Source organism: Sorex fumeus, unplaced genomic scaffold, assembly GCF_029834395.1.
Source record: "Sorex fumeus unplaced genomic scaffold, SorFum_2.1 ptg000019l, whole genome shotgun sequence".
Lineage (NCBI taxonomy): Eukaryota > Metazoa > Chordata > Mammalia > Eulipotyphla > Soricidae > Sorex > Sorex fumeus.
The window spans coordinates 33,694,882-33,708,472 of record NW_026606076.1 but is presented as its reverse complement, the minus strand read 5'-3'; the positions used below and the strand labels follow the sequence as shown (position 1 = coordinate 33,708,472).

The 13,591-nt window shown below is 47.5% G+C and overlaps 1 protein-coding gene across 1 annotated transcript in view; it reads left to right on the top strand.

Annotated features, from left to right (window-relative positions):
• The first annotated feature begins 9,488 nt into the window (after positions 1–9,488).
• Positions 9,489–13,591, top strand: part of LOC130022188 (zinc finger protein 383-like) — a 36,400-nt gene continuing 32,297 nt past the window's right edge. Inside the window, exons 1-2 of the mRNA XM_056112951.1 lie at positions 9,489–9,500; positions 11,125–11,934. Of these exons, the coding sequence (XP_055968926.1) occupies positions 9,489–9,500; positions 11,125–11,934 (822 nt within the window). The remainder of the gene's footprint in view (positions 9,501–11,124; positions 11,935–13,591) is intronic.

Genomic DNA, 13,591 nt, shown 5'->3' with positions numbered 1-13,591 from the left:
TCTTCCAGCTCACTGATTCTGTCTTCAGCTGTGGTGATTCTACTGTTGAGGGCACAGACTGAGTTTTTTTATTTCATCTATTTAATCTTTCATTCATGACATTTCTGTGTGTAGCTTTCCAATTTCTTCTCTCATTTTTTCCTGGATTTTCTCGATTGTCCCATCCATTGTATCTTTCATGTCCTCCTTCAGTTTACTGGATATCTGTCTGACTGTTTCATTGAGTCCATTGAACATCTTCATGACTTCATATTTGAATGCTTTGTCAGAGAGTTCCTTTAGGTAAGTAGCACCTAGTGAGTCTTCTGGACTCTTTTCATCGTACTCCCCACGTGGTGAGGATTTGCATTGTTTCTTAATGTTGGTGTGTGGGTATGGGAACTGTGATGTTACACTAGATTTCTTGGTATGAGTAAACTACCCGCGACCGCGTTAGCGCTGGCCAGCCTACAATTAGGCCAGGTCCACTCCTACCAAAGCCACGGCCACTTCTGAAGAGGCCACGCCCCCACGGGAATGTGGTGTGTGTGGGGGGGGGTAAAGGCTGGGTGGAGAAGAAGACGGGCACAGCATTGGCGATGAAGAGGAAGAGGCAGAGGCTCAGAGCTGCTTTGTTCTAGGGTCCTAGAGGACGCCTGGGGTGCTTGCAGAGAGAAAGCCAAATCCCAGGTTCGAGTACTGGCGCAAAAACTGACCTCGGTGGGGAAGAAGACCGCCACAGTGTTGGGGACGAAAAGGAAGAGACTTATTTAAATATTTTAAAAATGAAAACTTGCCTTCCTTGTGGCAGATGAGGTTCAATCCTAGGCATTTCTGATGGTTCCCAGAACCTTGCAGGCCCACACCAAACCCCCTTAAAAATGAAAAATCCTCAGCAATGGGGCTGGAGCGATAGCACAGCGGTTAGGGCATTTGCCTTTCACCTGGCCGACATGGGTTCAATTTTCAGCATCCCATATGGTTCCCTGAGCACCGCCAGAAGTAATTCCTGAGTGCAGAGCGAGGAGTAACCCCTGTACATCGCTGTGTGTGACACAAAAAGCAAAAAAAAAAAAATTCTCAGCAGATTTGGTGTGTTTAGAATTTACAGGGAAGGAGATTGGCTGCTGAGGCTCATTTTAAATAAAGTTCTTCCCAACCCACCCCAAGTTCCTCTGACGGCAGGTACCTTCACCCCAAACTTCTGGAGATGTTGGAGTTGGATCTGGCCTCTGCCACCCTCCTTATGGAAAACAGAGGATTTGGGACTTTCCATTTGTATATGAACCACAAAGATCTCTTAGGGAAGGAGGAAGATACACTGTCTGAATTGTTGGGTGCTGAGGGATGGGGTGATGGGGCTGGAAACCTGTAAGAACTGGTTTGTTTGAAGAGATCGTGCTGTGGGAAGGCACAGTTGTCTTCTGTGCTCACTCTGGGTTCCGTCTCAGGCACTGTATAGGGTCACCTGAGCTGCCCTGAAAAATGTTGCGGCCATCCACAGCCCACACCCTAAAATAATTAAGATAGAGTCAGTAGATTGGCCAGTCAGCTCTAGGGGCTATGGATATGGCTCCTCCATACAGAAATAATTTTTTCCTGCAGAAATTTTGAGGATCCTGGGGAGCTATAGCGGGTTCTCAAGGCAGGTCAGGACCAGGGATGAAAATTTCTTAGAGAAAAGTCCCAGAGTAAGGATGGAGACGCCCCACAGCATCCTCTCGCGGTGCATTGGTGGAAGAGCCGTGGCCCGACTTTCCTACCTAAAGATTTCCAGCCCTTCGGTTTACTTCTGTGTTAACCTGCTGGTCACTCGGATCCAGCAGGCCGCCTCAGGATGTGCAGCGGTAGCCGAGCATCCAGGGCGCTTGCCTCACATGGGGCGATCTGTGTGTCGGGATTGAACCCAGCAGCATGGCAAATGCTTTGCCCGCAGTAGAGTTTCTCCCTTTAAGCCCCCTTTGACAAACGGTTCCTGTCCTGGTCATCCCCACACCTTCACAGCTTTCCACGGAGGAAGGTGGTGGAAGCAAGACTCAGCTAAACATCCTCAAGTTTGGCGTGAAGGAATCCTCCGTGAAAGGCTTTTGTTTGTGTTTCGGGAACCACACTCTGTGATATTCGGGGTTCATCCCTGCCCCTGCATTGATGAATCACTCCTGAGGTGCTCAGGGGTAACATATTGTGTTTAGGGATAGAACCCGGATCACATATACAAGGCAAGTGCCCTCCCGGTTCATCTCCTTGCTGGAAGGAGGATCCCTGAGGCCTGACAGAGGAGTAAGAATAAAGATGGAGTCAAGAAAGCAAATCACAGGGTAATTCCATGATGGACTGTCCAAGGTAGTGAAAGCCAGAGAGAACGTGGCACAGACAAATGGATCCAGGTGCCTGAGGCCCCAGGGGTCAGCAACAAATTTCACATGACCTCAGGGCACGCACACACTGCCCCGGGTACGAGCCAGTGAGGGTCCCTGACACCCACCTGCACACACGGCTCTCCTCCCTGGCCTCTGGGGAGTCTGTCATGGAATGACCCTGTGATTTGCTTCTTGACTCTGTCGTTATTCTTCCTTAAAAAAAAAAAGACAACTAAAAATGAAATAGGGGCTAGAGAGATAGCACAGCGAGTAGGGCGTTTGCCTTGCTCGCGGCCGACCGGGATTCAATTCCCAGCATCTCATATGGTCTCCTGAGCACCGCCAGGAGTAATTCCTGCATTCAGAGCCAGGAGTAACCCCTGTGCATTGCCCAGTGTGATCCAAAAAGCAAACAAAAAATAAAAATGAAATAACAAATGAATTAATTGATAAAGGCGAGAGAGCCAAAAGTGACCAAATATTGTGCTATGGGATGGTTCAGGGCATGCACTGAAGTGCGTAGGTTACATTCTGCTAAGATTGCATACTATTGAGCCCCAAACAAGTAAAGAATCATTCCCTGAAGCCCCCACTGGGCAGGAGGCTAGTACACCATGAGGACGTTTGCCTTGTATGCTGCTGACCAGGATTGAAGCCAGCATCCTATAGGATCCCCTGAATGCAAAGCCAGGAATTAGCCATTAACATTTTTTTTAAAAAAAGGAAAAGATGATGGGCTGGAGCAATAGCACAGATGGAAGGGCTCTTGCTTTACACGTGGCCGGCGCAGGTTCGATTCCCAGCATGCTATATGGTCCCCTGAGCACCACCAGTGGTAATTCCTGAGTGCAGAGCCAGGAGTAACACCTGTGCATCGCCATGTGTGACCCAAAAAGCGAAAAAGAAGAAGAAGAGCACTTCTTTCTTCACTAATATTAGAGGGGAAAAAAGCCTTGAAACTCTTTGCTTTTGGAAGCAGTAAAAATCTCAATAAGCTAGTGGTCACTAGGATGCTATAAATCATTTAGTTTTTTGAAAAGACTAAGTAAGGCCTTTTGACCAGGAAAGTATGCTAACTGTGAGCTCAGTGTACACCTCCATTCTAGGAGGGGTCCTTATGCTGGGTAGTTTTCTTGCAATAATATTTTTGATTTTGGAACCACACCTGACACTTCCTAGTGTCTGGTGGTGCTCAGGCAACCATTTGGGATGCCAGGGATGGAACTCTAGTTGTCCGAGTTCAGTGCAAGTGCTAACCCACTGTACTCTTGTCACTCCTGGTCCAAACTCATGGTTTGAAATGTATTTCTGAAGCCTCCCCATCGAACTTTCATTGCTGGTGACTTTCCATTGCTTGTGTGTTGTCAGGGGTAGAGCATTAACGCGTAAAGTGCTCTCAGATGTCCTTATCAGCCTTTGTTCCCTTTCCAGTTTCTGTCCAGCTCGCAGGTGGCTGCTCTCTGTCTCGGTTGTTCCAGTTCTTCTCCAGGGCTGGCTTCCCAGTCACTGCTTTCACCCCATATTGATTTGTTACTTCCCAGAGAAACCGATTGTCCTGTGTCCCACCTACTCCCTACCTGCCTGTTTTACCCAGATCAACCATCCTGCAGTTTTCCTGATGGCCTTGTGTATGAGATCATTGGTCCAACATTTGACTGACCAGTAAAGCATCAGGGGGCTTTGTCTTACCCAAGATCCCAATCTAGCAGCTGACTCTCCACTCACTTATTCAAATCCATCCCCCTCCTGCCCCCATTCACCTGGGTGGGGACAATGGTTCTCTGCACATCTGGAGTCTGGTCCTTTAAGGCTGCTTGCAGGACCGGAAGTGACATCATAGCGGGGCCTTCCTGGTGCTTCTCTTCCTGGAAACGGGGTCAGAGAGTCCTTGGTCACGTGGGTGAAGGACAAACTGGGACCCCAGCGAGGAAGCGGGACTCTGGATCCCGGTTTTGTCCTGCTGCAGGACAGGGGTGGACTCCCTGAGTGCCCTGCACCTCCCCTTCTCCACGCTGTGAGCTGCAGGACGGCGCCAACTCAAGGGGTCTCTCGCGCTTATTTTTTGTGTGTTCCCCGATATCCAGGCGGTTCCTGAAGTATGATGGGGTCTTTTGGGGGCGCGGAGTTTTGGGAGGTTCGTTGGGACTTGTAGTGGGATGTGGGGGTCGTGAATGTGAGTGTGTGGTCCTGGGGGCTGCTGCGGCCATGGTCGACTTTGGCTCCACGTTGTGACAGCCGCGGGTGGGTGTGGGACTGAGCAGGGGAGCTGCGAGCCTTGGGGTGCAGAAGCTCTCGAGGGCGGGGCCTTAGCCTTCTTGACCCTCCCGGCTGACCCATGTTGGGATCTTGCACCAATTTTGCTGCTGTAGAATCTCCAGATTCACTTTGAGGTGCAGCGCCAAAGACCCTCCCCCAAATCTTGAGACCCTGCTGCCCTCCAGCTCTTTCATTCGCTGCTGTCGTGGGTCAGACCGGGCCAGTGGATCTGTAGGTGGCCGGAGTTTGCCAATGATAATTTCCTTTTGGGGCTGCTTTTGGCGCAGGGAATGTGGGGTTTTGCATTCCCGGGGATACCCTGAGGGCTTACTCTGGCTCTGGCCTCAGATGTTATTCCTGGCAGTGCTCTGGGGGCTGTGGGGATGCAGAGGATTGATTAGTGTCAGCAAAGCAAGCATCCTAACAGGTTTACTGTATGTTCGAATAGGAATATCTGCTTCCTCACATCAAGTTGCAAAGTCCAGCCCAGACCGCTCGCTATCCAGGTGAGTACTGGGGTGGGGGTGTGTGTGCGAGCACTTGTGTGTTTGTGTGTTTGTGTACTGCTGGTAAAAGTGTATGTCTGTAGAAAGTTTTTATTTATATATAGCACAGCGGGTAGGGCGTTTGCCTTGCAAGCGGCCAACATGGCTGACCCGAGCTCGATTCCTCCGCCCCTCTCGGAGAGCCCGGCAAGCTACCGAGAGTATTCGATGTGCCAGACACAGTAACAACAAAGTCTCCAATGGAGACGTTACTGGGCCCGCTCGAGCAAATCGACGATCAACGGGAGGGCCTTTACCTTTTTTGCTTTTTGGGTCTTACCCAGCCTATGCTCAGGGGTTACTCCTGGCTCTGCACTCAGGAATCACTCCTGGCGGTGCTTGGGGGACCATATGGGATGCTGGGAATTAAACCCGGTTGGCCAGGCAAACACCCTACCGGCTGTGCTATTGCTCCAGCTGTAGAAAGTTTTAAAAAAATTTTATTTGCTTTTTGGTTCACACCCGGAGATGCAAGGGGTTACTCCTGGTTGTGCTCTCAATAATTGTACCTGAGGTGCTAAGGGTACCATATGGCATCTTGGGAATAGAACCCAAGTCGTCCACTTGCAAAGCAAACTGCCCTTCCCACTGTTCCACCACTCCAGCCCCTGTTTTTTTTTTCTAAGAAGAGAAGGGCTTCCCCAGGCAATCATAGCCCAGAGTGTAGCTCTCTCACGGGGACAGAAGGAGGCGCTGAAGCACGGGATTTCCTGGCTTCAGAGTCCTTCCTGGCTGGGCCTCTGAGAACCTTCTGTGGGATGTGGGAGGAGTCCCCAGACCAAGGCAGGGCCGAGTTTTGTCTCCTGTAGCCAAGCCAGAACTTGTGTCACGAAAGGCAGCACAGATGCCAACCCATTTTGCTTCTCCTGGGGAGAAAGAAACATCTGGCAGTGTCCCCCAGATGGGTCTGTGAGCCAATGCCCGAGGGTGTGGCTGGTCAGAACTTGGTAATTTTGCTCCTGTCCAGTGCTCCCAATTTTGGCTTCTCCTCCAGGTCTCTGATCCTCTGGAAAAACAGCCAGGAGAAGATGGTGAGGTGCCATCGGACACACCGACACCAGGTAGGAGTGACAAAATGAGGTGATGCAGTAACAGGATCGTCAGGCTTCCCGGACTGTCTTGTCTCTGACTTGCTTCAGGAAGGATCCTGCCGCCTTGTCGGAGTGCCCGGCTCTCTACTGTCTGAGGCCACGTGTGTCAGTTTTGTTGTATTTGTCTTTAGGACCACAGTAGCTCAAAGATTACTGGTGCACAAGGATGACTCCTGACATATCTCAGGGACCAAATGGGGTGCTGGGCATCAAAGGCTGGTGTCTGGGTATTTTGTTTTGTTTTCGGAGCCACACGCAGTGATTCTGGGGATTATACTCTTGGCTCTGCACTCTGGCATTGTACCTGGAACTGCTTAGGGCACCCTATGGAATGGTGGGGATCACCAGCCCTACTCACTGTCCTGTTACACAGTCATGCTGTTTTGTTTCTTTTCGTATTTATTTTTGTGCCACAGTGGAGATGCTCAGGGCTTCCTCCTGAATCTGTGCCTGATGTGCATCATGGGTCCCCGGGTGTGCTGGACCTGTTTGCTCTTGCAGCTCAAGTGACTGTGGGATACAAGGGGTGTATGTTTAGTGTTTTGAGCTGAAAGCAGGGTCACTCATTTGGATCCCACTGATTGTGTGCTCAGTTTTTACTCTCTGCAGTGCTCATAGGAGCAGTGGTTGAATTCCCTGGGGTCAGAAGCAAGTCTGCCACCTTCAGGAACCTTCTAGAAGAGGATGCTCACATTTTCATAGATGCAGCTGTCTTAGAGAAGTTGGGACCCGTTGGCCAGAAGTTCAGGTGGAGGCTGGTTCCTCCCGATGGGACAGACCCTGAGACCCTCTAGGGCCCTGGGTTCCTGGCCTCACAGCCCAGGGTACAGGGTGGGGACAGACCCTGACTCCTGCCCCCTTTGTATGCTGGTTCAGGGCACGGTGACCTTCCCTGATGTGGCCGTGAGCTTCACCCCAGAAGAGTGGATGTGCTTGGATGCCTCTCAAAGAAAGCTCTACAAGGACGTGATGCTGGAGACCTACCAGAACCTGTGGGCCATTGTGAGAGCAGTGCGGGGCTGACCTTGTCTGGACAGTCCCATGTCGGCTCCCTGTGCTGGGCCGTGACTGTGTTTCCAACAGTAGTTGTGACTGTACTGGCGAGGACAGCCATGCAGTAGCTCTTTCTCTAGCTCTGTCCCTGGTTTTCTAGTTGGTGCTCACCTGGCGATGCCCAGGGCTTACTCTAAGCTCTGTCCTTAGGAATCACTCTCTGTGGGTTTGCATGAATCTTGATTGTCCGGGATCAACCCAGGTTAGCCCCGTGCATGGCAAGCTCCCCATGCGCTAAGCCATCACTTAGGTCCCTCAAAAAAGTTTCTGGTTCCTGCCAATGCTGAGTTCTCTGATCAGTTCTTGTACTACACATAATATCTAGTATTTTTGGGAGTTTTGCTTTTATTTGGGGCACAACCTGAATCCTCTTGTCTCTGTGCTAAGGGAACACTCCCAGGGGTGCTCAGGAGCCATGGGATTCTGAGGTTTGAACACGCTTGGCAGCGTAAAACGTTGCTGTCTTAATCCTGGAACAATTGCACCAGGCCCACAATTTCTGTTAATTTATTTTTATTTTTATTATTTTATTTTTATTTTTTTATTTTTTAAAATTTTTATTAATGAAACACCACGAGGTACAGTTGTAGACTTACAAATTTTCATGCTTAGGTTTCAGTTATACAGTGATCGAGTACCCATCCCTCCACCAGTGCCCATTCTCCACCACCACTAATCCCAGTATCCCTCCCACCCCCAGCCCACTGCCCACCCTGCCTCTGTGGCGGGGCATTCTCTTATTTTGTTTTGATTTGGTTTGGGGTTATACTTAAAAATATGTAGGGATTATTTCTGGCTGTGTATTCAGTTATTCATCCTGGTTGTGGTCCGGGGCATTCTGTGCTGCTGGGGATCAATCCTGTACGTGTGTGCAGTGTCTGTGTCCTGCCTGCTGTAATATCGCTCCCAACCCAGTTTATGTATTTCTTAGGGCCTCACCCCATCAGAGGTTGGTCTATTTCAGTGCTCGTGGGCACTTTCAGTGGTTCTTGGTTCATCCGGAGTCAGGATTTGCCTCTGGATTATGCAGTCAGGGATCACAGCTGATGGCTTGAGAGACCCTACTGAATGTCAGGATCGAACTTTAATTGACTTTGAGGAAGGCCAGTGCCTGACCTGCTGTGCTGTCTGTCTGCATCCTTTTATGTTTATTTTAAAAACCATCTGGGAGCTTTGGTCATCTTTGTTCATCTTTGGATTTGTTAAGCTTTGGGGTTTACTGCACTCAGGCATCAGTTCGCACAGGCTTAGTACATTGCATGTGATGCCGAACCTATAGTGACAGTACAGTGAACACGGTGTTTGTCTTGCAAGTTCTGGACATACATTCTATTCTCATCAACCCATAATGATCCTCAAGCAAAACCAAAGGTGATTTTTGAGTACACAGTCAGGGAGAAGCCTTGAGTATCCCCAGGTGAGGATCTCAAACTAGAGAAAAAAAATACTACGTACTGTGCTGTGATCAAACCCCTGTTGGACATTTAAGACCCCAGTTATACTATTTGTGGTGTTTTATGGGCCCCGTATTTTATTCTTAAATTAGGACCTGGATCTTAGCTCTTGGATAACCACAATCTAGAACATTTCAGATGTGAAGATTCTGTTCATGCCTTTTCAGTAATTTACTCCATTTTTATATGGATACATGCGGTTTACTTGTCACATTTTCCTTGTCACTAATCCATGCTCCATAACTGTGAGGTTCAGGGCATTCTGGGTTGAAGCCTGCGGTGATCTCCTGGCTGAAAGGAGGAACCCTGAGGCCGGGGAAGAGAGGCATGCATGCATGTCTTGTAGGATTGCTAAGCTTTTCACAGCAATCCTTTCCAGGGACCTTCCCTTTTCTGTGGGATACTTTGGACTGTGAGAACCAAATAGATGTCCTCAAGCTGTACTGCCTGTTTAAGGATGTCCCATCCCATTCGAAGAATTCATTTTCTTTTTTTTTTTGGGGGGTGATACACCCAGAAATGCACAGGGGATACTCCTGGATCATGCACTCAGGAATTACTCCTAGCAGTGCTCAAGGGGCCATATGGGATGCTGGGAATCGAACCCGGGTAAACTGTGTGCAAGGCAAATGCCTTACCCACTGTGCTATTGCTCCAGCCCCTCCATTCGAAGAATACTTACATTATATATTGTGTTTCGTTTCAGAACTCAATGCATGGCTTCGGGATTTAGGAACTCAATCAGCGAGTATGAGTGAGCCGGTAAGATTTGCAAGTTTGGAATCAATTTTATAATACTAACAGAAAATATCAGTGGACCAGCATGTTATTTTTAAAGTGCAGGGCCGGGAATGGCTGGAAAAAAAATTTGGAGTATGATGCTTGAATTTGAGGACCCTTATCTTAACTGGGTGCTGACATCTCTGCTCAAAACCTAAAGAAAATTGTAATATGTTTCATGTATATGCCTTGCTTTTTCATTTGATTGAAAGTATCTACAAATGATATTCGTGAAAATACCTTGTCTTTTAAACTGGTCCATCCACATTGCCATGTGTTTCACAGAGACCTACTGGTAATGCTGAGCACTGAATGGTGTACCCCAACCCTAAATGAAAACAAAATACAGAACAGAAAAAGGCATTGACCCTGAAAAGAACCTGCCTATGGTGAGATGTTTTCAATGGCCCTTGTGGTCAGTGTCAGCAGTGTTGGATGCAGTTTTTCTTAATAAATGCATCCCCGGATTTACTCCACATTGAGATAGAACTGAACACAGAATTTAGTGTGTTTTATCTTGAATCTGGTGCATCAGTGTTCTGTGGAGGGAGTTATTTCTGCCTGTTAATCGAGTTAAAAAATATTTAACAAATTAATGGCCCCTCATTCATCAATTTTCCATGTGTGTCTTACAGAAGCATTAGGTTAGTCCATGGTATTGCCATCCACTTGTCGGGAATTGCATTGGTATGTTGCAAATGTTAGAAATCAACCTGCAGGTATCAATTTCTTTTGACATGGAGACACTTAAGGCAGAGAACGATAATTGGAATCCTCTGCTGTTCTACAGGGAAGCAGCCAGCCCGAGTGGAATGTCTCTGACCCTTCACACTGTGAAAAAGTTTCGAGTGTGCATTTGTGCCCTCAGCCACATGGGGATGCCAAGGCAAGCAGGATTGCCTCCAAGGGTGATCAGAATGGAGAGAGCTACCTCATTCTGAAGAATCCCTCCCCGGGGAAAAGTTTCACGCAATCTGTTATTCTCAGTCTACAGACACATACCCCAACATTGGAGCAGACCCTTGAATGTGGGAGAGGAGCACTGTTTACAGCGAGTCCTTCGCACCGAAAGCCCCACAAGCAAAGTCACCATGGATTGACCCTGTCTCAGTGTAAGGAATGTGGGGGAGCTTTCCCATGTTCCCAGGACTGTGATTTTCCCTTAGAAACCCACAGTGGACAGAATCCCCAAGAGTATTAGCAGCAAGGGCGTGGTTTGAATCCGGCATCACCCCAATGTGATGACATGAACATCCACACAGGAGGGAAACCACATGCATGTAAGGACTGTGCGAAGGCCTTCACTCAACCCTCAGACCTCTTACAACATTGTAGAATCCATACTGGAAAGAAAGTATATGTGTGTGAGCAATGTGGGAAGGTCTTTGGTTACTCCTCATACCTTTCTAGACACAGGAAAATTCATACTGGAGAGAAACCTCATAAATATAAGGCACGTGGAAAAGCCTTCACTCGATCCTCAACCCTCACCGGGCATATGAAAACTCATACTGAAGAGAGGCCTTATATATGTAAGGAGTGTGGGAAGGCCTTTACTTATTCCTCAAACCTTAGTCGGCATATAAGAATTCACAAAGGAGAGAAGCCTTATGGATGTAAGCTATGTGGAAAGGCCTTCTCTGTGTCCTCAAGCCTTGATGTGCATATGAGGATTCACAATGGAGAGAAGCCTTATGGATGTAAGGTTTGTGGAAAGGCCTTTGTTAATTCCTCAAGACTTACCTGCCATATGAGAATTCACACTGGAGAGAGACCATATGTTTGTAAGGAATGTGGGAAGGCCTTTGTTGAATCCTCAGGCCTTACTCAACATATGAGAATTCACAATGGAGAGAAGCCTTATGGATGTAAGGTATGTGGAAAGGCCTTTGTTTCTTCCTCAAGCCTCAATATGCATATGAGAATTCACAATGGAGAAAAGCCTTATGGATGTAAGGTATGTGGAAAGGCCTTTGTTGTATCCTCAAGCCTTCTCTGCCATATGAGAATTCACACTGGAGAGAGACCATATGTTTGTAAGGAATGTGGAAAGGCCTTTGTTGTATCCTCAGGTCTTACTCGACATATGAGAATTCACAATGGAGAGAAGCCTTATGGATGTAAGGTATGTGGAAAGGCCTTTGTTTCTTCCTCAAGCCTCAATATGCATATGAGAATTCACAATGGAGAAAAGCCTTATGGATGTAAGGTATGTGGAAAGGCCTTTGTGGAATCCTCAACCCTCATTCGCCATATGCGACAGCACACTGGGGAGAGACCTTATATTTGTAAGGAGTGTGGGAAGGCCTTTGTTTCTTCCTCAACCCTTACTCGTCATGTGAGAATTCACACTGGAGAGAAACCATTTGTTTGTAAGGAATGTGGGAGGGCCTTTCATCAGGCCTCCGGCCTAATTGTACATCGGGCAGTTCACACTGGGGTGAAATCTTATATATGTCAAGAATGTGGGAAGGTCTTTGTGTTTCCTTCTGGTCTTAGGAAACATCATAAAATTCATAGTAGATAACTCAATGACCTAATAACAATTTTTAATGTCAAAACAGGCCCTTTTCAGAAAGTCTTTTTTCTTTCTACCATGGGATGCTGTGCTACAAAAGTGCAGCCAGGGAGGTAATAATCCTAGCTATGTGTAACAAACTTTTTGTGATGTCAGTCTATAAGGGAAAGTCTATGCCAGGGTCCCCGAATTTGAACTTGATATGTATGTTAACATGTACTTTTCAGATTTCTGGTGAAAACTAAGAGGAATATGAATAAAATGAAAAAAAATCTCCTTTGCTCAGGGCTGTCATGGTCAAGAGTTGCCAAGATTAGTACCAGGAATTTTGCTTCATGGCTTGGAGGCCAGTTACACATGCTAGGGGAAAAGGCAGCCCAGATAGAGAATGGAGCACCAAATAAAGAGTGTTGCAAGGATCCTCCCAGGATGGGAGAAGCATGCTGAAAGTAGACTATAGACCAAACATGATTGCCACTCAATGCCTCTTTTGCAAACCACAACACCCAAAATAAGAGAGAGAACAAAGGGGAATGCCCTGCCACAGAGGCAGGGTGGGATGAGGGCGTGGGGGGTGGGAGGGATACAGGGATCCGTGGTGGTGGGAAATGTGCACTGTTTGAAGGATGGGTATTTGGTCATTGTATACTTGAAACCCAAGCACAGAACTTTGTAAGTCTACAACTGTGCCTCATGGTGTCTCACTAATTAAAAGTTAAAAAAAGGAATTTGAATAAAAAGGCAAAATAAAATCACTTCGCTCAGGGCTGTCAAGTCTCACCACTGTCTTATTCTTTGTTGTGACTCTGGCTTGACATTTTATTTTGCTTTTTGGTTCACATGCAGTGATGTTCTGTGGTTACTCCTGCCTCCATAATCAGTAGTTACTTCTGGCAGTTCCTGATGACCATATGGGATGGCAGGGATTGAAACTGAACTGCCCCGTGCAAGGAAAATGTCCTCCTCTCTGGACTACTGCTCCAGCGCCTGTGACTTGACCTCTGTAAATGGTAAATCACAATACATGCAGTCCTGTACCTCGATCTCCCTCAGATGTTCTATAAGTATGCTATTCGGTTCTGAATTAAAGGTTCACTGTGCTCTGGTCCATCTGCCATCAGTTGTTATGGTCCCCGTGTCTTTGTTTCTCTGGAGAGCGGAACACCAAACACCTCATACTATGGGACCTACCGACTCACTATTCTTCACATCTGGCAACCTGGGAGGGGTGCCTCAGAATTCACACTTGAGTATTTGTTGTTCTTGTTTCCTTTCATTTAGAGTTACCTTTTGACGTTGCAGTATTTTTGGTAAACACCCTTCTTTGTCTGTGGCTTATTCCTACCTCTGAGCTAAAGGATCACTTCTGTCAGAGGTCTGGAGCCCATATATGTGCTAGTGTATTGAACCTGGGTCAGTCAAGTGCAAGGTGAATGTTTTATCAGCTGTATTACCACACCAATCCACAAGATATTATATTCATGGTTTAAAAGTAGACCAAAGGGGTATGGTTGCCGCCAGCAGGTCAATCTGTACCTGTGAGGCGAGCGCATCA